Raw genomic sequence first — 24,700 nt, forward strand, 5'->3', positions numbered from 1 at the left:
AGCATCCTTATTCACAATAGCTAAAACTTGGAAGCAATCCAAGTGTCCAACGATAGATGAATGGATAATAAAATGTGATATATGTATGTTATGGAATATTACTCAGCCTTAAAAAGGAAACATATTCTGTAATATGCCACAATAGGGACAAACTTTGAGGACATTATGCCAAGTGAAATAAGCCAGTCACAAAAAGACAAATACTATAAATTCTACTTATATAAGGTACTTAGAACAGACAAACCCATAAAAACAGAAATTGTAATGGTGGTTGCCACGGGGTGGACAGAGGGGAAAATGGACAGTTATTGCTATTAGGTATAGAGTTTTACAAGATGAAAAGTGTTATGGGGATGGATGGGAGTAATGGTTATATAACAATGTGAATGTATTTAATACTACTGAACAGTACACTTTAAAAATGGTTAAGATGGTAGGGGCCCCTGGGTGGCTCAGTTGGTTAAGCATCCTAACTCTTCGGCTCAGGTCATGATCTCAGAGTCATGAGATCGAGCCCGCCATTGGGCTCTGCACCAGGTGCAGAGCCTGCTTAAGATTCTCTCTCTCTTGGGGCGCCTGGGTGGCTCAGTCGTTAAACGGCTGGTCATGATCCCAGGGTCCTGGGATCAAGCCCCGCATCAGGCTCCCTGCTCAGCGGGAAGCCTGCTTCTCCCTCTCCCACTCCCCCTGCTGGTGTTCCCTCTCTCTCTGTGTCTCTCTCTGTGCAATAAATAAATAAAATCTTTAAAAAAAAAAAAAGATTCTCTCTCTCCCTCTCCCTCTGCCCCTCCTTAACCCATTCTTTCTCTTTCTCTCAAAAAAAAAAAAAAAGGTTAAGGTAAATTTTATGTTACATGTATTTTACTACAATTTTTAAAACCCTACAAACAGTAACTATGTGTAAAGGACAATGGTGACAGAGAGGACCCATCTCTTACCTTCAACAAGCAGCCAGCAAACACAAGGAAGCCTTTTGAATGCAGATGCTTGGCCAAGGAGAACCCAAATCCCGAGTCGCAGCCTGTGACCAGGACAGCTTTGCTGCCAACCTGTTTAAGAAGGTCAGACCCCACATTAGGAACCCTGGAGCCTTAAGAGCATGGTGACCAAGCCTCCCCTGGGCAATGATGATTAGTGTTTCCTGAGTGGGCCAGTCCTGGCCCTGCCCACCTGCCTCTAGCTGTTAGAGAAGCACCGTAGTAGAGTGGAAAATGCTGGAGACTCAATCAGGAGATAAGGTTCCAACCCAAATTCTGCCACCAACTGACAATGTTACCTGGGGAGGTCACATCCCCCTTCTGGACCTCAGTTTCCTCATCTACAACCCCCATCATCACCACCCCCATCATCACGGTATTTATCATTTCTTACCATGTGCGAGTCACTGTGCACTCATTTTTCTTATTTAACACCCACAGTAACTCCACACAGTAAGCATGATTATTACGCCACGTTACAAGTGAGGAAACAGATATTTTCTAAATGCCCAAGGTAGTCAGTCTGTGGTAGAGCTGGAACTCAAACCAGGACTGAGAGAATCCAATCTACACTCTTAACCCCAAACTTCATCTGATGGCAGAAGTGGGGCGGCTGAGAGAGTAAGTGGTTCCGAGCATCCCAGAGGCACTGAAGCCCCGCTCTGAGGGTGGCCCAGGGCTGGGGACCCCTAGGGAAGGGCTGTGACCACCGTAGCGGGGCTGCCACTCACCGGCTTCACCTCATCAGAATAAGCACGACGGCCGATAGGGACCAAAGAGGCGGAGTAAAACAGCAGCACGGGCCTGCAGGAGAAGAGGAAGCCGTGAGCAAAGGCTGCACTCATCCCTGGACCTCGTTCCTGGGGCAAACAACTCAGAGGACCCTCAGCCACCAGTGTGCACCCCACTGCTCCCCACCCCAAGCCCCTGAGGACAATCCGCTGGTACTACTGAGGAAGATGGCCTCTTTCCTTCAGGCTTGCTAGGCTGGGACAAAGTCAGCCAGCAGGTGCAGTGGCCATTTCTGCCACTGTGTGGGACTCGCCCTCCTGTGATACAGCGTTGTTAACAAAGCCTTCTGCAAATCCAATGTCTTCACCCCAAGGTTTTATGCTACTTCCTGATAGTTTTTTTCTTTCCTTTTTAAAAAAGATGTTATTTATTTATTTGAGAGCGAGTGAGAGAAAGCATGAGTGGGGGCAGGAGCAAAGGGAGAGGGAGAAGCAGACTCTCCTTTGAGCAGGGAGCCCAATGCAGGACTCGATCCCAGGACCCTGAGATCAGGACCTGAGCCGAAGGCAGATGCTTAACCCACTGAGCCACCCAGGCGCCCCCTGATAGTTTTTTTCCAATTAAACTTTTATTTTGAAATAATTGTAGATGTCAAATGCAGTTAAGAAATAACAGAGAGATGCCCTGTAACCTTTTACGCAATTTCCCCCAATGGTAACATTTTGCAAAACTAGAGCACCATATCACAATCAGGATATTGACACGGAGGCAGTGAAAATACAGAACGTTTCCATCACCACAAGGATCCCTAATGTTACCCTTTTATAGTCACACCTGCTTCTGCCCCACCCCACATCCTCCTTAACCACTAATCTGTTCATCTCTATAATTTTGTCCTTTCAAGAATGTTATATAAATGGAGTCACACAGTATATAACTTTTTGGGATTGCTTTTTCACTCAACATAATTCTCGGATTCAACCTGATTGTTGCATATATCGGTAATTTGTTCTTTTTTTTTAATTGCTAAATTGTATTCCATGGTGTGGGCATACCACAGTTCGTTCCACCATTCAACTGTTTTTGTTTGCTTCTTTTTGCTTTTCAGTATGCTCCATGCCCAAACTCAACCCTGAGATCAAGAGTTGCACGCTCTCCTGTCTGAGCCCACCAGGCTCCCTTCTTTTGTCCATATTCTAATTGTATTGTTTGTTCTTTCACTCTTGAGTTCTGAGAGGTCTTTACAGATTTTAGATGCTAGTCCTCTGTTACTAGCAGGATGCAATATTTCTCCTCTTTTGCAAGCCGTCTTTTCCTCCTCTTCACAGGGCCTTTCCCAGAGGGAATGTGTTTCATTTAGATGAGGTCTGATTTATGGGTCATGCTTTTTGTGTCAAGTTTTGGAACTCTTTGCCTCTCCCAGAACCCGAATATTTTCTCTTGTTTTTTTTTTTCCTAAAGGTTTGATCATTTTATGTTTTACATCTTAAGCCCATGATCCATTTTGAGTTTTGTATACAATGTGAGACTTAGGTCAAAGTTTATTGTTTTACTTATGAATGTCCAATTGCTCCAGAACCATTTTTTGGGAAATGTTCTCTTTTCTGCCTTGAATTGCTTTTTCACCTTTGTCAAACATCAGTCAGGCATATTTGTGTGGGCCTACTTCTGGATTCTCTCTTGTGTTTCATTGAGCTATGTGCTCTCATCTTATTTTTCTTTTTCAAAATTGTTTTTGCTATTCTATTTTCCTTCCCTCTTCATATAAATTTTAGAACCATCTTGTCCTTATCTACAAAAATCTGACTGTGATTTTGATAGAAATTGTGCTAAACTCATATATCAATTTGGAGGAAACTGACATTTTCACATTTTTGAGTCCTTCAATCCCTGAACTTACTATGGGATCATTGATTTCTTTCATTATTTATTAAGATCATTGATTTCTTTCATCAGCACTGTATAGTTTTCTGCAGTACAAATCCTGTACATGCTTGTTGTATTTATACCTCCGTACCTCACTTTTTTGAGCATTTTAAATGGTATTGTTTTAAATTTTGATCCTGAGGTTCATTGCTAGGATATAAAAATACATTGATTTTTGTGTGCTATCTCAGTTCCTGGAGCACACCCATTTTCCCATGGGTTATATTTTCATGTATTGCTAAACTCTATTTGCTAATGTTTTAAGAATTTTTGCATCTATATTCATGAAGAATAATGGTATGCAGGTCTCTCTCTCTCTCTCTTTTTTTTTTTTTTTTTTTTTTGGTATAGCCTTTGTCTGGCTTGGGAATCCAGGTAATACTACCTTCATAAGCTAAACTGGGAAGTGTTACTGTAGGGTAGGGATGGGAGTTCCCGCTCCCTACTAGGTCTCCACTTCTACTCCCTGGCTGGGAGGGGTTGGAGTACCTCACTATCGCTCCCCACATGCATGGGAACGTGTGGTGTCATTACTGCTGAGAGGCTGGCAAAGTCCTGACTCTCCCGGACTCCCGCCCAAGCAGGCAGGGTGCCTGATTGCTGCTGGGTGAGAACAAAAGGCCTGGCCCGTCCTTGGCTTTCTGGGATGCTACCTCTGCTGGAGGGACTGGGGTACCTCACTGCAGCCTGGTGAATGTGGAAGTCGAGGCTCAGCACCCACTTTTGCAGGTGCAGGTAGGGATGGGGCCACGGCTTTTCCTGTGGTGTTTGGCTGGAATACAGCAATTACTGTCTCAAGTTTTCTGTCTTGCTAGGCTGGTCTTTGGGCTAGAGAGAGCAGGCTTTCGCTGGGGCTTTTTGTCCTGAGCTCATTGGCGTTTCTGGGTTGCCAGCATCTTCAGCTCCAAGTGTGGGGAAGATGAAGAGGAAAGTAAACCTAAAGAGCTCATCACTGTGTTGTTTCTTGGACCCTGGGGTCCCTGGCTGATCCATCGTCTCCTCTCCATTTTCTAGAGACTTGTTACGCTTGTTTTATATAACCTGTGGCTTTTAGTTGTATCCAATGGAAGGAATAGAGAAAAGTACATCTACTCCATCTTTCTAGAAGGAGAAGTACTGCTGGGTTTTTTTTTAATCTATTTTTTAAAGATTTTATTTATTCATCTGAGACAGAGAGATACAGAGAGAGAGCATGAGCAGGGGAGAGGTTGGCACTTCTGAGCCACCCAGGCACCCCTTAATCTATTTTTTAAATTTTATTTATTTGAGAGGAAAGAGAGAGAGAGAAAGAGAGGGAGGACAGGCAGAGGAGAGGAAGAAGCAGACTCCCCCTGAGCAGGAAGCCCAGAATGGGGCTCGATGTGGGGCTCGATCCCAGGACCCCAAGATCATGACCTGAGCCAAAGGTAGATGCTTACCCGACTGAGCCACCCGGGTGCCCCGAAGTACTGTTAATTTTTAAATGAGTATTAAACCACAAACAATAAATGGAGGTGGCAGGAGCAGCTGAGCAGCTGGTAACGGGAGAGGAGGTAGGAGAGAAACTTTTTTTTTACTGTGTATTATTTTATACCAGTTGAATTTTGTACTATGTGAATATATTACCTATTCAAAACATAAAGTTTTTAAAATATTCATAAGTATGTGTTATCCAGGGATGCCTGGGTGGCTCAGTCGGTTAAGCGGCTGCCTTCGGCTCAGGTCACGATCTCAGGGTCCTGGGATCCAGCCCTGTGTCAAGCTCCCTGCCAGCAGGGGAGTCTGCTTCTCCTGCTTCCTCTGCCCCTCTTCCCCCTTGTGCTCTCTTTCTAATAAATACATTTTAAAAATCTTTAAAAAAATGTTTTAAAAAATGTGTTATCCAACATTCTTAAAGAACAATGGGTTCATTAGACAGAAACGAGGGTCCACTAGGAAAATCTGCCAAGGTAAACTCCTGTCCTTTTGAATTGCCACAGAAGAGTCTGTTTGGGTTTTAAGTCCTGGTGCATGGTGGTCTTAAGTGTGAGCTGAATGGTATGGTTAGTAAACCCAAAGGTAGTTAAATGACTTTATTCAAAGAAAATCACTGTTTTCCCGAGACCCCAGGGGTTAAACTGCAAAAAGAAGAAGGTGTCTCTTTTGACCAGATTATATGTGTTCTTTGCCCACAAGTCCCCTTTGTACTACTTGATACTTTAAAAAGTAACAGAAAGGTCACAGCAAGAGAAAGAATTTATTTCAAACTGACTTGCTGCCAGATTTTTTCTAATCTCCCTCCCTGTTCTCAAATATATCCCGGCTCAAACTTGACTCTCCTTGGGTGTAGGATAGCAAGTTCTAGTGCTCAACCCCAGCTGTCAATGGCTGGGTTCCTCCTCTCCGGAGAGCACAAGGCTCCACCCCTCCACACCCAACCTCCAAGAGGAAGAACCCTGACAAGGCGAGTGAGTGGAGCCGACCTTAGCGGGGGGAAGGTCCAGCAACACCAGAGTACCCTCCCGGGGATACTTGGCTTCCCAGCCTCTCCCCGTGGCCACTCCAGATGCTGCAGGATGCCTAGCATGCGGCTACCTCTCAGTCTGGAGGCTCCCTGGGCCTGGGAAGAACTCAATACCTCAATTCCCTAACTTTAGTGGACAAGCCCCTGGGAAGCTTATTAAAATGCAGACTCCCAGGTCCCTGCCATTGACATTCTGATTCAGTTTTCTGAGGGGTCGAACCCCAAAGAGGCAGCAGCCACATTCAGAGAAGAGCTCGCTGACTGCTGTCCTCAGCTAATGAGTGCAATTAGATGGGGCAGAGAAGGTACAATCTGGCACTTTCCCCAAGGGCCTGTGGAAGAACCTCTTGGTCCCCAGAGTCCTGTCATCTAGGAACTTGCCAGGCCGCATTTGAGATGTCATTTGAGATGATTAAAGCTGGCAGGGGCATTAATTCTGGCCTCTTCTCCATCTCACCTGTCTGTGTCTCTCCCATCATGAATCCGCAACAATAAGGAGTAACCCAGCTTTCTGTGGAGAGGAGTCGTGATGAAGTAATTGGACAGGCTGACTATAACGAGACGGGGTCTAGGAGGGCCAAATGTCAGTGACACAGTGCAGCCTGGGAGGAATACGGCCTCACACAGCAGCGTATGCAAAAACAAGAGAGTCTGGTCAACCATGAATCACAAGGGACGTGACTGCCAACAGAATCTACGTGAACCAGGGCTGGAAGGGGTGAAGGAGCCCTTCCCCACTCTGCCCAGATCAGGCTCTCCTGGAGTATTACATGTCATGCCCAGGCAGGCAGAGCTGACCACTGGCCAGCTGGTCTGTGTCACCAGGATCCAGGAGGTGGGGGATGCATCAGTAAGTCACCTCTCCCGGGGCAGGGCCAGAGCCTTCTACTGAAGCCAGAAACTCAAAATCCGAGGGCGGCGCAGAGCCAGTAACCAAGGCAGGCTGTCAGGTCAGAGTCCTTCAAGAGAGCCAGGCTCCATTCCCCCTTCCATGGGATGTGGCCTCTGTGGAAAGGGCCATTTCATACTCTTCTTCTATGATGTCCTCTGCTAGTTGAAGCCCGTTTCCAACCAAGCTTCTGTAGCCCATGGAAATGATTTTAAGCAAATGGTCCTAAAAGCCTAAATGCATGTTCTTCGAGACAGTCTTATTTATTGGCATCGAAAATATCCATTGATTTTCTAGCTGCTGAGACTTTGCATTTAACCTGACCCTTCATTTCACTCCTCTCAAATATAAAAGAATGGAAAATGTATTATTTTTTTCCTTGCTCTGGCTGCAAAAGAAGAAAATGAGGTAACGGAGCACTCTGCATCCCCTTGGAAAAGGCGATTCCAGAAGTTCTCAAAGAAGAGCTGCTTGTTTAACTTGTGCTTCATGCTTTCTCTAAATCATGCACACCATTCAGGGAAGCCTCTGGACATTTTAGTTAACTGGTTTCATGTGTAAGATTTGAAAAGAGCAGTTATCCAGGTGATCAAAGTATTCAGACACATCAACATTCTATGCCTCCTGGGGTGCCTGGGTGTTAAGTTTCTGCCTTCGGTTTGGGTCATGATCCCAGTGTCCTAGGATCGAGCCCCACATCGGGCTCCCTGCTCAGCAGGGAGCCTGCTTCTCCCTCATCTGCCTGCCACTCCTTGTGCTTGTGCCCACGCTTTCTCTGTGTCAAATAAATAAATAAAATCTTTAAAACACACACACACACTCTATGCCTCCCGAGGCAACGTTCCAAGAGGGGCATCACCTTATTTGGGGGGGGGGGTTCTTCCATACACATCTGAATGTACACACAACGAAACACCACACAAACCCAAACTGATAGGCATTCTTCCAAAGTGTCAAAGTCATGAAAACCAAGACTGAAGAACCATCCCCAGGAGGAAGAGATTGAGGAGACATGACAGCTAAATGCACTGTGGGAGCCTGGTTTGTACCTGGGACCAGGAAAAGGTCCATTCGTAGGCCATTTGGTGACCTCTGAATCCGGTCTGTAGATTAGGTCACCATATTACCGCAGCGGTCATTTGCTGGTTTTGATGATTGTGCTATGGTTTGTAAGATGTCAACATGCAGGGAAGTGAGGTGACGTGAGATACAGGAACTCTGTACTATTTTTGCAACCTTCAAATAAGGGTAGTTATTTCAAAATAAAAAGTTGAAAAACACAAAACAGGGATGAAAGATCTTCTTCCGTGCCCTGTGAAGGTCTTTGTCTTTTGAGGACACCTTTGTGTTTCTCCGCTGGGGGACAGCAGGACTGACAGACATCTTTGAGAGTCAGGCCTTCTCACCTCTGCAGCATCTGTGTGGGACGAGCTCTGTTTTGCCCACTAAGTGTGACCCTCTAGGGCACCTCCACCCTTTTGTTTCTTACCTTGTTCCATTTTCTCTATCGTAGCAACTCAAGGTTCTCCCTGGGAGCTGTGACAGGGGTCTGAAGAGGCGGGCGGTCAGCATGGCGGCCACAAGAGGTAGAACGGTGGGCCTCCTCCTGGTGGGTTCTGAAACACAAAATGCACCCTCAGTGTTGCCTTGTTGCCTCCATGGGTGTCTCCTTCAGGGGCTGAGGCGGGAATGGCCATTTTTGCTGCAGGTTGTAAGAGTCCAACTGGGCTCTGTCTGTCTGGCCCAGGTCCGGTCACAGTACCGGGCAGGGTCCTCCTGGACCTCGCTCATCCAGCTGCACCCTCATATGATGGAAAGAGTCAGGAGCTGGGGTCTAGTTCTCGTTGTGCCACCAATTCCTTGGGCAACTGTGGGCGAGCTGTCACCCATCTATAACAGGTCACCAAGTGAAGTAGCAACCACGGGGGGGGGGGGGAGGACTTGGGGACCCACCCCCACGGGGACTCCAACTCCATGAGCCTCATTCCTTCTCTGTGTTCCCAATGACCAGCAGATCATCAGTCTATGGTGACCCAGGGCATCGGCCTGCGCTCTGTTTGGCCACATGTCTCCACAGGCAGCTCTCCCAGCCCGTGCCACGTATCACTGGGCTCAGCCTTCCACCAATCTCCCCCACCCCACCACACACAGGGTCTGGCTCTGAGGCTCAACTCATCAGCAGCTCTGGGGCATGGAGCCTGGAGCTAGAAAGTGAGACACGCGTTCATCAACCTAAATTCACACACACACACACACACACACACACACACACACACACAGTCTCTCCCCGCCCCCCAACCCTCTTTTGAAGTCAAATCAACCTTACTGCAACAAGGCCATGTACCGCGTGGTCACCTTAAGTCACCTTAAGGCTACTGAGCACAGGACTGGCTGTGCATGATTGACCGTGGACTGGTGTGTGCATCAGCTTCGGCCCAGGGGAAGCAAGGGGAGGCTGGGAGGGAGCTGAGCAGGGCAACCACAGCCAGAGGAGCGTCGCTCTTCTCCTGGTGAACCTGCTTTGCTATAGCACTGTTACCAGAAGGAGGTTGCGCCTGGGAGGCAGCTCCTCCCGGCCCTTGTCCTGCCGCCCACACCTAACTGGTGACCTGGGCCACTAGGTCTGGAGCCAATTCATCACCTGGCTAGCCACTGCACGGTTCTCTGTGGGCGGCAGGGGGAGGTGTTTAATCTGTTTAATCTTCAAGAAAGGAAAACGAATAGGGCTCCCTTGGCTAGTGTGATCTTTCCCGGACTATGCAGCAGGCTCTTACTTCCACTCCTGTCCCTACTCACCACACTATTCCCGGCACTGCAGCCAGAAAGATCTTTGTAATACTGGTCAAGTGCGGCGCCTGGGTGGCTCAGTCGGTTAAACGCTGGTTCAGGTCATGATCTTAGGGTCCTGGGATTGAACCTCACATCAGGCTCCCAGCTCAGCGGGGAGCCTACTCCCCCCCACCCCCGCTCATGTTCTCTCTCTGCCTCTCTCTCTCAAATAAATAAAATCTTTAAAAAAAAAAAACCAAACCTGTCAACTTATGTGACTCCTTTGCCTAAAAGCCTCCTCTCCATGCCTGTTGGGAGTGGGCCTCTGCCTCCCTTCCCAGCCTTGTCTGGTACCACCTTCCCCTCTGCTCACTGCTCTATGGCCACACTGACCTTCTGAAAGCTTCTGTGTGTGTGCCAAGCTCTTTCCTGGCTCAGGGCCCTGGCCTTTGCTCTTCCCTCACGCTAGGTGGCTGAGTCCTTCTGACTCTTCGGACTTCAGAGGGGCCGTCCCAGATCCCCCATGCAGCACACACAGATTGCTCTCTGTAAGATCACTCTTCGATCCAAAAGCACCGTGTTTCTTTACTTTATCCTCCCCTTCTAGATCATCAGCTCAGTGGGGCCAGGGGCCTTGTCAGTCTTGTTCACCACTGAATCCTTCCTGCCTAGAAGAAGCCTGACACAAAGGATGCATTCAGTGAGTCTCTGCGAGTGGTGATGAGCTGTGTGTAGAAAGTCGGCCTGTGGCCAACACTGAAGTTGCCGTAGCAAGCACTTGGCAGGCAACAGCAAAACGGAGCCCGCGCTGGCCCCTCAGAGAAGGCTCGAGCCCACGTGGCTCAGTCTTCACCTGGGGGCCTCGTCCCCACCCTAGCCCCTGAGCTGGCTGAGCACAGGCATCTCCACCTCTCCCTCTCCGTCAGGACCAGAGTCTGAGGTCACGGCCACGGGCGGACTCCAAATCCAGTAGTCTGTAATTAAAGCCCTTCATCCCTTCTGCTCAGTGTCTGTGGCATGGTATCTCCACACAGAGGGCTGCTTTCAATTTTATTGTCCCTCAAGTCAGCAATATCGGAAAGTCCTGGAGTAAAAATAGCTTAAAGTACATGAAAACTTGGCCCTTTGAATAAAGGCACTATTCGCGATGTCATCTCTTACACACAGAATGGTAGGATTTTAGATCTCTTCTTCCTTTTTAAGTTTCCAAAATATGCTTCTTTTTCCACAGCAAACAGTGCTATAGGCCGTGGGATTCCCATGCAGTCTTCGGGGATGTTTGCCATCTTAATGCCTAGTGCTGGGCTTTCTTCTCTGTTAATATGAAGTTCTCAAACTTGAAAAGCCCTCACTTGCCTTTGGGTTTGGAAACAGAGGTGGCTGTGAGAGCTGGCTGCTGCAAGAAGGCAGAGCACCTTTTGGGGGGGGGGGGACAGTCTCCTGGGCCTTGTACTCAGTCAGCTGCCCCAGGGAAACTTGACACAGAGGACTTGACTGCCAGGGACCAAATTTAGAAGATACTGTCACGAAATCAAGATGCTCACATGCCAATCTGGAATCTGGGAGAAACTTTTTTTTTCCTCTCTTATCTTTTTAAAGATTTTATTTTTTTATTTGAGAAAGAGAGAGAGAGCACAAGCAGGGGGAGTGGCAGAGGGAGAGAGAGAAGCGGACTCCCTGCTGAGCAGAGAGCCAGACATGGGGCTCGATCCCAGGACCCCAGGATCATGACCTGAGCTGAAGGCAGATGCTTAACTGAGTCACCAGGCACCCCAAGGGAGAAACTTTTCTAACACTAAGAACACCTGCGTCTACTCTCGAGGGCACCCCCTTCCATTTTCAATGTGTCAACCATGCATAACCTGTGGAATGTACCTTCTTTCCAAAAAAACAGTGTGTGCATCCTGGCCCCAGTGCTGGGCTCCCTTGTGGCATGCTGCCAGGACTATCTCGCAGAGGACGCAGCTGGTTGCATTCCTGTAGGCTAGGATCAAGGTCTCTCTCGCAAGGGACAGACATTCCCCATACTGAAATCCTTGGAAAAAGCAGGCCATCAGCAGGCAACAGGAACACAGGAGGCAGGCCTTAGGCAGGAAAGACAACGTATGTGTTTCTAGATGCGAAGTCTCGATGAGCCTTGGCACTACCAAGTGGGGAAGGAAGGCCCTATCCCACTGAGGAGGGCAGGAAGGGTTTAGGCAGGAAATGTTCCTATGTAGGGACCCCACACTGAGGAGCTTAAAACCAGTGAGCTTCTGTGTGAGATTCGAAGGTCTGACAACCGGCAGCCTGCCTCCAACGTGTCCTACCTGGCTGTTTCTGTTTGTCCAGCCTAGTGTTTTAAAAGGCAATGTAACTAGGCAGCTAAGTTATGCCTGAACTCAATACAAGGTTTACACTTACTCTCTATCTTCAGCCTAACCGCAGTCCCCTTTGTTAACTTCCTGGACTCTGCGGGCATTTGAGTTTGAAACCCCTACCCAGATAGATATATATTATCCTTTGGCTATTTCCCTTCTGGTTACGTAGTATAGGCTTGCCTGAAAGTTCCAGCCCAGCTCAGCTACACAGGCTAACCGCACAGTTAACAGGGGCTTCCTTAAGGCCATGCAAAAGGGAAACCTGACATGGGTTAAAGCCCTAATTCAAAAAAGATGACCATTATTCCTTACAGAGAGGACTATTCTGGAACCAAAGTCTTATATAGAGGAACATTAAATGATATAGTAGACGACGGTCTCGCCACCATTTTATCATAGATACAGAGGTGACTCATAGCTGTGTGACAGATCTTCAGTAAAAGCCAAGGGTTTACCTGTACAGCCTAGTTCAGCGAAGGCAAACCTAACGCAGACACTTCAGTTAGTGTGACAGACAGTCCAGTCGCCTGATTAAACTCAGGTGATGCCAGCTCTCCTCAGACAACACAGCACCAACACTCTCTGAGGTGGTCATCTTTTGGGTCCTGCTCACCTGATTCCTGCCCTCTCAGACCTGTCTCTCGCCCACAGGATTTGGCCTCCGCAGCTGTAGTTGGCCAGTGAGACCTGCCGTCTGGCCATGGAGGACTGGAGGACACAGTGAACCCATCATTCTGTCCCCTGGCTCTGTGGAAGAATGCAAACTGGCCTCTGGGGAAGGGGCAGGGACAAGTGCTCAGTAGTGGGGAGCGCCCAGCCATGCCACACTGGGCCTGAAGCCAGAAAGGATGGAGAAAGCCGATCTGCAGAGAGAAGAGTCAGGCACACAGGCAGAAAGGAGGAGAGATGGACAGAGAGAAAAAAGAGAAACACAACAGCAGAGCCTCCTCAGGGCAGGGCTGCTTCTGAGACCCATTTGCCCTCCTGTCCTTCAGCTCTGTAAGGCACTCAAGGTCTTTATTCTCCATGGGATTTAAATAAACCTAAAGTCTCTGTTCCTTGCAGCCAAAGCAATACCAGCTGACATGCACGGAAACAGGTTTTTTTCTGCAGAGCATTATGACTAATTCTTAAGCTCGCCCCATCTTCTGAGAATGCCACGCTGTAGATCTTGCAGTGATAACAGGAACCCGTGCCTCCTCCTCTCCACTTCTCATCTGTCCTGCCCCAGAAAAAGTGTTACCAGAGCCGTCAAAATTGCCAGGTTAAGCAGGCATTCCATCCCTAGGATAATAGGGCTTGCCTAGCAAATTCAAGTCAGACCGCTGAACGGTGGGAGTCTCAGGGTTCCATCGGCGGGCTCTTCACACACCCATGGTGAGTTCTCAGAGCTTCAAATAGGATTTACATGCTGCCAGCTCCTAAATGTTTACCTCCTACCTGCCTCCTCCTCCAAACTTCAGACTTACATATCCACCTGCCCATCCAACATCTCCACTGGAATATTTAATAGGTTATCTATTCTAATTTATAATAACCTGTCCCAAATTGAGCTTGTGCTATGGCACTGAATATCTGCTTCTCTGCGCCTTCCTCATTCTCGATCCCTCTGGTTTTTTGCATACTCCACAGCCAAGCTGTGAGCACATCCTAACCCCACCTTCACAATATAGCTAGAGCCCTCTGATACCGTCTTTGCCTAAGCCGTCTTCACTTCTTGCCAGGATTACTGCAGTCGCCACCCGACTTGGCTCCTGGCTTCCACCTTTGTCCACCTTCAGACACGGCTCAACACAGGCCTGGATGATCCTGTGAAATACCACTCAGATCGTGTCACTCCTGCACCAAACTCTTGCTCGCAGGAAAAGCCCAAATCACTACAGATTGGCCCCAAGACCCTCCATGATCTTGGGTCCTCCCCCCCCCACCCCCGTTCACAGCACCTTCTTGCTATCCTTAGAACATGACAAGTAAGCTCCTGCTTCGGAAACTTTGCCCTTACTTGGAACATTCTTCCCCCTTCCCAAACCACAGGGCTCCTTCTCTCACGTCAGTCTTTTACTCAGATGTTTCCTGGCTACCCCCTCATTCCCTGGCCACCCCCTCAACCCCACCCCCACCCTGGCATTTTCTATTCCCCCTTCCCCACTTCCACTCCCCCCCCTTCCTTGACTTACTACCTTATAACAGTATACACATTGTACTTATTTAAATTACTTGTTATCTTTCAGTCCCATTAGAATGTAAACTCTGAGAGCAGGGGGTTTTGTCTGCTTTGGTCACTGTCATTCTCCCAACACCTAACAGTGCTCTCAACATAGTTGGCACATAATATGTGAGTTACTTAAGGGGGTTTTCAGCAGAGGAATACTATGATCAGACTTACGTTTTAATACAATAAATCTCACCAGGTTAAGAATAAACCGAGGATGAAGAAAAGCAGAGAGACCATTTATATGCTGCGGCAGTAATCCCAGTTGTGCACTGCACAACTCCAGTGAAATGTGAAAAGGCACTCTCTGGAGATATACAGAAGGGCTGCCAGCCCTTGTGGAAACTAGGAAGGTAATTAGAAATGGTCAAAGTCTGGCTACGTTTTGAAGGTAGAGCCCCATATGATTTAACTGACAAACTTAATGGAGAATGCGCAAGAATGAAAAATCAAAGATATTTCCAAGATTTGTGGTGCAGATATAAAAAAATAATAATATCAGCACAACTGAGAAATTGAAGAGTCATTCTATTTATAAGTGCTTCCCACATTTCAAATCCGGGTAAACAAGCCAGGCCTCACCTGGCCCCTCCAAATCACTGTACTTTTCTCATCTACTCATTACCATTTGCTACACCATGGCTCGACAAGCCCTGTACTCTCCAGTTTCCATGTTTTGCTCATCCCATACCACATCTGACTTGTTCATATGACCAAGTCCTGATTCAAAGGACACTCCTCCAAGATGCCTTTCCTGACGTCCTAACTTTAAAAACTCAGTCTCTCGCCTACATTTCCATTCCATCCCTTCCTTCTGTGCCTCTGTAACAGCACTTAGCACAGCACTTACCTAAGCAAGTAGTATTAGAGGTCTTTCTGTTTATAAACATTCACAGCCCCTATTCACCGACTCCCACCTGCACTGTGAGTTCCCCACAGATAGGATCCGCGTGTTCCATCATTGACTTCCGCCTCCTCCAAAATACCTACTCTGGTGTCTGCCAGGAAACAGCCACTGTACACATGTGTATGGAGAGAATATGAAAGCTGCACAAATTCCCAAGGTCGGCTTCCACGCCCGCCAGGGTGTATATAAACCCATGAAAGGCCGGCCTCCAAAGCTCAGGTAGAAAGTAGGACATATGCTGCGTCATAAAGGATCGTGACAGCAGGAAGCCTGCAGGCTGCCCTCCGTAATGAAACACGTGCCTCTGCAACTACCCCCCAAGCAGGGCGAGCCCATGACTCCCATCAGCTGACTCGAGGCCGGTTTTGGCCGACTGGCTGGAAAAAACGCGCAGAGCTCAACGACACGCGCAGCGCCAAGCCCTCCCCGAGGCGGCTGCGGGCGGACAGCCAGGACACCTTCTCCCGCACGCTCGGGCACTCAAGCAGAACGCTACGGAGCCCGAGGCGCCGGCGCCGCCACCTCGCTCCACACCGCGCGGACGGCCGCGCAGCCAATGGCAGCGCCGCCCTTCCTTCCCGCCGGCAGGAGGCGGGAGCCAGGAGGCTCGGCTCGAGCCGCGCTCCCATTGGCTGAGACGAAGCCGCCCAGACAAAGCCCCGCGGTGCGCGCGGGCGGCTTGGCAGGCCGGGGCTTGACAGCACCTCAGCAGCCGCAGGCTGGCCCCGCGGCGCCTCCCCTGCACCCCTCCCCCTGCTCTCCTCCCCGTCCTGCTGCCTGTCTGGTCCTCCAGCAACAGCAGGCGCAGCTCGTGCTCGACCGGCAGCCTAACCACCGTCTCCCATCCTTCCCGAGGGCCCAGCGGCAGAGGAGGAACACTCCCCAGCAGGGGTTCGAGGAGGACGCGATGTGGGGCAGGAGGAGGGAGATGCGGTGAAGAAGGGGGTGGGCCGAGCCTGCGGCTGGAACGCCCGGCTTCGGTACCGGCTCGGCTTCCGACTATGAAATGACCTTGGGCCCCTTCCTTCCCTTTGGAGGGCCGGGGTGGTCTTCTGTAAAATGCGGAGGCGGGGAAGGATGAGTGCCGAGAGTTTCCCCTGGGCGCCTCGCGGCTGGCTGCGTGTTCAGCCTGGGCCTCCTCCTGCGGAGCACATTATGCCCAATAATAAACGCCAGGCAGGCTCCCAGAGCGCGGGTAGAAGGCCCAGGAAGGCGGTGGGTGAGGACCACCTGGGATTGAGACGGATCTGGGCAGGATCCGTCCATCTCCCCACCCTTTCCCCGGCCGCAGCTGCAGGGCCAGACCTATAGGAATCTGCATTACCCACCCGCATCCGGGCGACGCGGCCAAGGGGCCGCGCAAGGCCAAACCAAACAGAGCAGGGGGTGTCGGCGCATCCCGCCCGCGCTGCAGAGATGTGGACCCCTCCTCTTACCCCAAACCAAATGGGTGGAGGGGTTCCGGCTGCGGAGGGCCCAGCTGGCGCGTTCCCCTGAGCCCGACCCTTCGCGGGTACTCCTGGCTTGGACCGCCGAGTGGGGGCGCTGCCGCCGTTTCCTTCTCGAAGCCCCCTGTACACGTTCCCACGGCTGCGGCTTCCTACCTGGGCTACCGGATGCCGCCGAGCCTAGACACAGTGGGTGCAAGCTGTCTGGCTGCGCGGGGCGGGGCGGACCGCGGGCGTCGCCGGGGCGGGGAGTGCTCCTGCGCTTTCTCCTTCCTCCCCCGGCGTCCCGCCTCGCCCTCCTCCCGCAGAGGGTACCACCAATCCGGCTCCCAGCCCGAGATTAACCCCTTGCCAGGCGCTGATCTCCATCGTCAGCCGCGTTCTGGAAAGGCTGGCTCTCGGACTGGGAGGAGCAGGTGCCGCACCAGGAACTGAGGGAACCTGGTGAGAAATGAGGCTCCTTCCAGCTTCTGCGCATGTTGGCTGACTTAAGGACTCATCGGAGTTGGTTGGGTGGTTTTTATATTTGTCTTTTGATCGGATGAAATGCATTTAAAGAATTACTCCTATGAATTTTAAAAAGTAATTTAATAGCACAGCTACCAGAGTTTGAACAATAGAACGTCAGGGCCAATTGCCCACAGATCAGGATGACCGCGCCAAGTTTCTAGGATGAAAAACCGCCTAAGGAGAGAAGGAAACTATGGACAAACTCGTGACAGCGGCTATGTTTCCGTCAAATTACAGAAGCGTTGATTGGAAAGGGGCTACGCAGATGAAAAAGGGAGGGAAGCGCTGACCTGGTGGGGCTTTAAAAGGAACTTCTCAGCTCCGTTCCATGAGCTTCTTGAGAGTTACTATTTCTTCTTTATCCCCAGCTCCTGACGCATAGAGTCTTGAAGAATGCGAGGGTCCCAAAGGCAGGATGCACTTGATTCTCTGTACCCATTTTACAGACAAACTCAAACCAATGTACTTTCTTCAGTGCTGCGTTTCAGAATACTCACTCGGTACGCCCAGCCACAGGCATAACATAAATCATTATATTGGGTTGCTGGTTACACTCTGAGGGTTATGCATTGCTAAGAAAGCATTTAATTAAAGGAGGAATTACTGTTTCCACCTAGAAAAACCGGAAGTCCTGACTTTGGACTGAGAATTAAATGGAAATGTAGCTCTATTTATGGAAGACACAGAAAGGACATTTGATCTGCAGTTAGTTATATCAGACTGCACCTGTGGCTGACCTCACAGCTTCCCAGCCCATCTTTTTGTTCGAGCTTTGCTGTGACAAACGACTGCATACAGGTGTTACCTGTGAGCACCTTGCCTGGGCTGCACCTGGTGTCGTCTTGCCTCTAGTCTTCCCTGTCACAGCAGCCAGGGACCTCTGCGGAAAATCCCTGCCCATTCTGACACATGTGCATACCTACAAATTGTCAAAGAACTAACACTTCTTGGGACAAGCTTTGAGGCAGAAACGAGCTGATGGAGAAATACTCCCCTCTTCCATTCTTCTGGTGCGCAGTTCTAAGGCGTATTCTGCATAGCTCCTGAGAGGATAGAGCCCACGGTGGTGCCCAACTTTATCAGTTCAGTACTGCACCCTTGGTTTGCTTTTGTCTGTTCTTCCTTCCTTGCCTGATCTTCCCACCCCTCCATTCCTGTTCCTTGGGCTTTGATCCCAAAATAAACTACCTGTATGAAAATTCTTGCTCAGAGTGTTTTTCAGGAAACCAGACTAAGCCAATCAACCCAAAAGAGGCATCTCTGCCCACCTGTCGGGGTCATTCTCAGCAGACCGTTCCCAAGTCTGCTAACAAGGACTCAGTTTGTTCAGCCTGGGCTTTTGCTCCTTTTATCTCCCAGTTGCCCTGCCCTCTAGGGATCACCAGTAAGCTCTCGGAGACGGGCAAAAGGCATGGGGACTCCCAAGAGACAGGGCCAGCTGAAGGCCTGGATCTAAATGAGTCTGACAAGGTCATTCTCAGCAACCCTTAAGTCTCTCCCCTGTTTCCGAGGTCCTGGCTGCTGACTTTGAAACTGGAGGAACGCTCAGCTCTGGGGTTGAACATGGAAGCGGAGATGATGTGGGACCCAATTCACTCCCAATACAGTGTGTGCTGAGATTCTGTCTCCTTTCTGCCCTCCTCTTCCCCTCACCCTCTTGTAAAAGCTGTTCCTCTACCCAGATACAAGGTCTCAGGCCATGCATGGTGTGAGGCACCTAGCACGTTTCATCTCATTTCAACACCCATGGTGCTGTTGCAAATTATGCAGCTAGTCTGGGAGGGAAGCGGCCCTTCACCTCTGCCTTCAAGGGAAATGAGACATGCACAGAAGTTAATGAATCATTAGAAGTCCCATAAGTCTTCTAAAAGAGGGATATGTAAGTGTAGTGGGAGTTCTGGCAGGACTTCAAGACGGGCTTTGTAGAAGAGGTAGCATCCTGAAAGACTCTGTTGGAACGAAGCCCCCTTAAGAGACCCCCACTGCCCCGAGAGCCACAGTGTTTGCTCCCGTCCATATCAGTTCCTAATTGCCTCCTGGCTCACACAGTTCCTGAATCCCAGTCAAGCTAATCATTCCCTCATCTTCCGAGGCCCCAGCCCTCCCCCTCTAGACCTGGCCCTGTCCCATCTCTGAATGCCCTTCGTCTTCTCTGCCCTCAGTGTTAAGTGTTGAATGTCAAATGGCGCAGGTTAAATCCTGCCCTTGGCCAGCCACCTCGAAGCCCTCCGGGAGCCCACCTGTGCAGCCCTCTGTGCTGAGCGTTGCTGGGGAAGAGAGAAGAATAACACCGTTTACTATTCCAAACCCTACAGGGCTTCTGTTTGTTTTGAAACAATTGAATTTTCTTAAAAAAAAAAATGGGGAGGTGGCTAAATATCATGTTCTTAATTCTGCAGAATTTTTAAAGTATCAAGCAGCTTTTTTCTATAATTGACAGTGAAACGAAGAAAAAGCTCAAAGGATTATTCTAAAAGCTGCCGTGCGTGCTCAGAATCTAATGCGCTAAAAAGAGCCCTTGATCCCGACGTGACTGTAATACTGAATTCTGCCCATGAATGAGAACTGGAGACCCAGGCTTTGCCCTGCAGTGAATGAGCAAGCAAAACAAGAGCTTGGCCTTTCCTGGAAAAGGAGGGGCGGTGTCAGGCACCCGCATCCTCACCCCCTTTCTGTCTCTTGACTCCAATGTCTTTAACTAAAATTTTGGGGTTTTTTTTAACAACAGTTTGGTATGAGGAGTGGTTTAGAAATTTTCTTTTTTTTTTTTGAGTGGGCTCCTTGCCCAACATGGGGCCTAAACTCAGGACCCTGAAATCAAGAGTCACATGCTCTACGAAGTAAGCCAGGCGGATGCCCCAGTAGTTTGGAAATTTAAGCAAAGTTTCTTTGAGGTAATTGGAATCTTTGAAGGCGGTAAGTATGAGAAGGTAAAAAACAGTGTCCCTGCCTCTGTCCATTCACCCCAAGCTAGCGCAACCCATAAATCTCCTTCCTTCCTTCTTTCAGTTTACATCTGAGCCTTATTATATATTACAGGCATTGTGCTTTGTTCTCAGTATACAGTGATAACCGAATGTGGGGTCCCCGGCTTCAACAGCACAACTTAGCAGTTAATTGCTACGTACCAGACACCACGTCAAGAGCTTTGTGTGCGTTATTGCACTTAATCTCTGTAACCGTCTTAAAAGTGACCTAAGATTATCCCCATTTTGCATCTAAGGAAGTTGAGGCCTAGAGAGGTCAAAAAATTGCCCACAGGAATACAATTGGCAAGTGACAGAGACAGATACCACATAAGTCCACCCTATTCCATAGACTTTCTTTCCTTATTTCTTTCTTTTTTGAGAGAGAGAGAATGTGCACAAGCCGGGGATAGAGAGAGAAAGAATCTCAAGCAGGAGCCTGACGAGGGGCTTCATCTCACCACCCTGAGATCATGACCTGAGCTGAAATCAAGATGGACGCTCAACGGACTGAGCCACCCAGGCGCCCTCCAAAGACTTTTTTTAAGCCTACCGCCAATTGCCCTAAGGTTCTTGCTTAAACAAAAGATGAAAATTCCAGTTTATAAGGGTCTTTGGAATAGAGAATTTTTTATAACCTGTTGGGCATTGTTTCTGTAAGTGATCTAGCAGGAGCTCAAATGCCTTATTACACGGAAATTTCTTTCAACAAATACGACACAGGTGCCAAGATCTGATGCCCTCACCTAGGAAAAGTAATTATAGGTTCTAATTGACCATATCAACTTCGAAAGAGAAAAATATGGGACAAGATTCTCAACCCTTAAATCTAATTTTCTGACCTTCAAATTCTGTTTTTTCAAAGAATATTTGCTACAGTAAACCCTTAAAAATCAGGATATCAAACCATATGCTTATTTTTATTCATCTCTTCAATTTTTTTCAAACGAATATGTACTTTTTAAAGTATTTTCTGCTTCTTGCACCAAGGATTGGGCCTACTATTTTGAAAGGGTAATCAAATTGCCAAGACGCTGCCTCTCTATTTTGGGTTGCCAGAACCTCTTTCCCTCCCCAACTCCCTCCCCTCAGCCAGGCTCTTCCCAAGACTTGAAGGTTTTCCTTCTGTTGATATTTCTCACATTCAGTATTCACTCACCTTCGCCGGTGGTGGGGTAGCAGTGTCCCCTCAGCACTATCAGCACGCAGGGTACTCTCCAGGTAAGGTCCAAGGCAGATACACCTGGAGTCCCCTTAATGCTCAGTTAATAGGGTGTAATACACACCCCTGGAAACCTCTTCCAAAATGTATGTGTATTATTTCAATGCTTGCCTTTAGCAGAGAAGGGAAACTCTCACACTCATTTGATAAAACAAACTAATGACAAAATACAATGTTTAGAGTTGTGGATGTTTGTGTGTTTGTCATTAAATAGGCAAAGTTCAGCTTTGTAAATGTTTGTTTTAAGCTTAAAATGTCTGTGAGTTTAGCCCTCTGATAAGCAGAGGGTCAAGAGTAAATGCCACTGATTAGGGACTATTCAGAAAAAATTATGCCAAAGGGCAGCTCCAGCTGACTTCACCTCAAGCTCCTCCTGCCAGGTATATGTAGACATAGGACCATAGGAAATGGTCTGAACAGAAAGAAATATCCAGAGAAGTCCTGAGCATGACCCAGAATCAGGACCTGAGAAAGATTTCAAGATGGCCAAGTAGCTTTAGACAGAGTTAGTTGTGAGAGGATGGGGTAAAAACATACCCCTTGAACATCACGATGGAGGTAAGGAAGAGTATGTCTGGAGTATAGGAGATCCCTTAAGGGTGTCTCTTAGTATTACCATGCCCTGTCATTAAAGTCAGTGGAAAATTACAACAATCAAATTCAGGCAGGATGCTAATGACCTTGATCCTCCATGAATGAAGGTCCAGGGCATCCTACCAGGTAAAGAAGCACAAACAGACAAGGACAAAGGGAATATGAAATGGGCAATAGGAAAAAGTAATTATAAATACCAGCTACAACCACGTGATCAGTTACAGAAAACAAGGGCTGTAATTGTCATGAGGATTTCTTCCTTATTTTGTGGTGTGTGTGTGTGTGTGTGTATTTAATATCTTTGTTTTCTTTCCTCTATTATTCCCTTATGTAACATAAGATGTTTTGACTTCATATCATATATATCATAGTATTGTTAACTTTATAGCATTGTATTTAAGTTATGGGATAGCAAGGAGAAGAGTAAACATTGCCCACAAACTTTGCATCCTCTTCTAGGGAAAGGGTTAGTGCATTTTCAATTGTATACAGGGTAGTCATATCAAGTTAGGTGGAATTATTACCTTATTATTGTCTGTATTTGGAGACTAAGTATGGTTTAAGGAGATATGTATGGGTGCCAAGTTGACACGGAATGGCTGTTGATGTTTAATTTTATATGTCAACTTGGCTAGTCCACAGTGCCCATGTATTTGGTCAAACGTTATTCTGAATGTTTTTGTGAAGATGTTTTCAGATGAAATGAATATTTAAATCAGTGGACTTTGAGTAAAGCAGATTACCCTTCATAGCGTGGATGGCCTCATCCAACCAAATGAAGGTCTTAATGGGAAGACTGACCTCCTCAGGAGAGGGAATTCTGCCAACAGACCACATTTGGACTCTTCTCTGGAGCTCTTCCTTGGATCTCCACCCTGCTGGCCTATGCTGACGATTTTGAACTTGCCAAGCCTCTACAATCATGGAAGTCAATTCCTTAAAATCTTTTTCTCTTTCCCTCTTCCTCCCCCAAACCCTCGCTCTTCCCACCCCTCTCTTCATCTATATACATCCTGTTGGTTCTGTTCCTCAGGAGAACCCTAACCCTAATACACCCACTCAGACTGGTCTGCTTCCCTAATTAGACCCTGAGACAACATTGAAATAAATCCCCCTACTCTGGAATTGGTCTCTCTTTCTGTCTGGGAGGGTAGGACCCCAAAGGAGCAGGGAGGGCCATTACTTGGGGACTCAGAGCACAGGTCAGAGGCAAGAGGGTTGCTGCTAGACTAAGCTTGGCTATGGCAAGTCTTGCTTTTCACCCTCTCCTTCTCCTGATTCCCTGCAGTCACTGAGCTCCAGGTGCTCACAACCCAAGGAGAGGGACTGTGGCACTCCAGGACAGCTTGGACTCCATGATGTAACAGGCAAAACCATGGGCTCTGGGAGGATGGAAGAGGGAGCTGTTCCCTCAGATTGGGGCCAAGCAGCAGGCTTCATAGAGGAGGTGATTGCCTTGGAATACGGACAAAGACTGATAGAATATTTTTCCTCCAAATTTTTATCTTGAAAGAGTTTAAACTTACAGAAAAGATGAAAAGTATAATGAACAGCCATACAGCCATAATCTAAAGTCCCAATTGTTAAGAGTTGGGCACGTCTGCCCTCCCTATACACACATACATACACTAACACTTAGACACTTTACTGAGTCATTTGAAAGTATGTTGCAGACAGACATCACGACACACCACTCCCAAATATTTCAGAATCTATTTCAAAGGAGCAAGGCGATAAGGCAATTCTCCTACATAACCATGATACTATATTGTCACACTCAAGAAATTTAACATTGATAACAATAGCAGGATCCAGTTCATCTATACTCAGATGTTTTTCAGTTGCCCCAATAATGTCCTTTTGTAGTTTTGTAGTTTTTTCCCTCAGTCAAGATTCCAACTAAGGATAATGACTTACATTTAGTTATCATATCTCTTTAGTTTCTCTTAATCTAGAACGGTAGCCTGCTTTTTCTTTTTGGGGACAGGGTCATTCATGATATTGACAGATCGATGAGTCCAGGCTAGTTGTGGGCCCAGCCAGTGGCCAAACTGGAAGGAAGAGCTTGTAGAAATGAAGAGTCTAAAGAGATGAGGCTGAGGAGTGGCTGGGCTAGGGTGGGGTGGGCTGGGCTGGGGAGCTGGGAAACTTGAATTTCATGGTGTTTGCAGTGTCCCCCTGACTCCTGGCGGATTCACTGGGTGATAACAGGTGTGTTCTTAAGGTTATACAACCACCCAGCAACCTGTCCTTTTTTAGGGGCCCCTGGCCAGCTGGGGTATCTATCTCTGGGTTATCCTAGCACAATGTTTCCTCATAGCGGGAAACTATTTCAGGCAGACCAAGAGTTTCTGGAACCTCTCCTTGCTTCTTCATCCCTCCCATTTCACCAGGTTCTGCAGCCAGCCTCCATTGCTGCTGCCCAGCATTCTCGTTCCTTCTCCCTCATCGCTGGCTCAGGTCTGGGGAGGCGGAGGATGGACACACAAGTTGGCATCCTAGTGAGTCAATGAGAGAGGAATCAAAGAGTGTAGGGGACATGAGGAGACGTACAAAGGGGCACAGGGTATGCTGGAAGCAAACTGAGCAGCCCAGTCTTCCAGTACCGAGTGAACCAGAAGCAAAGGCAGAACTGGCAGTGTGAAGGGAAGTGAGATGTTTGCTGGCATTCGGGGTATAGCAGGTCCTCCTTAGGGGTGTTTCCTC

The 24,700-nt window shown here is 48.3% G+C and overlaps 1 protein-coding gene across 2 annotated transcripts in view; it reads right to left on the bottom strand.

The window, feature by feature from the left end:
- BDH1 (3-hydroxybutyrate dehydrogenase 1) overlaps positions 1-16,951 on the bottom strand; it is a 36,086-nt gene extending 19,135 nt beyond the window's left edge. Inside the window, exons 1-4 of one of the 2 annotated variants that reach the window (XM_040621405.1) lie at positions 16,859-16,951; positions 8,496-8,622; positions 1,709-1,781; positions 939-1,049 (exon numbers count right to left, since the gene is read on the bottom strand). In XM_040621405.1, coding sequence (XP_040477339.1) covers positions 939-1,049; positions 1,709-1,781; positions 8,496-8,578 — 267 coding nt within the window. In that variant the 5' untranslated portion in view covers positions 8,579-8,622; positions 16,859-16,951. Of the gene's footprint in view, positions 1-938; positions 1,050-1,708; positions 1,782-8,495; positions 8,623-16,690 lie in introns of both variants that reach the window. The other variant, XM_008708345.2, reaches the window with a different exon arrangement.
- Between the last annotated feature and the right edge of the window lie 7,749 nt (positions 16,952-24,700).

This window comes from Ursus maritimus, unplaced genomic scaffold (genome assembly GCF_017311325.1).
Source record: "Ursus maritimus isolate PB19 unplaced genomic scaffold, ASM1731132v1 scaffold_4, whole genome shotgun sequence".
Taxonomy (NCBI): Eukaryota; Metazoa; Chordata; class Mammalia; order Carnivora; family Ursidae; genus Ursus; species Ursus maritimus.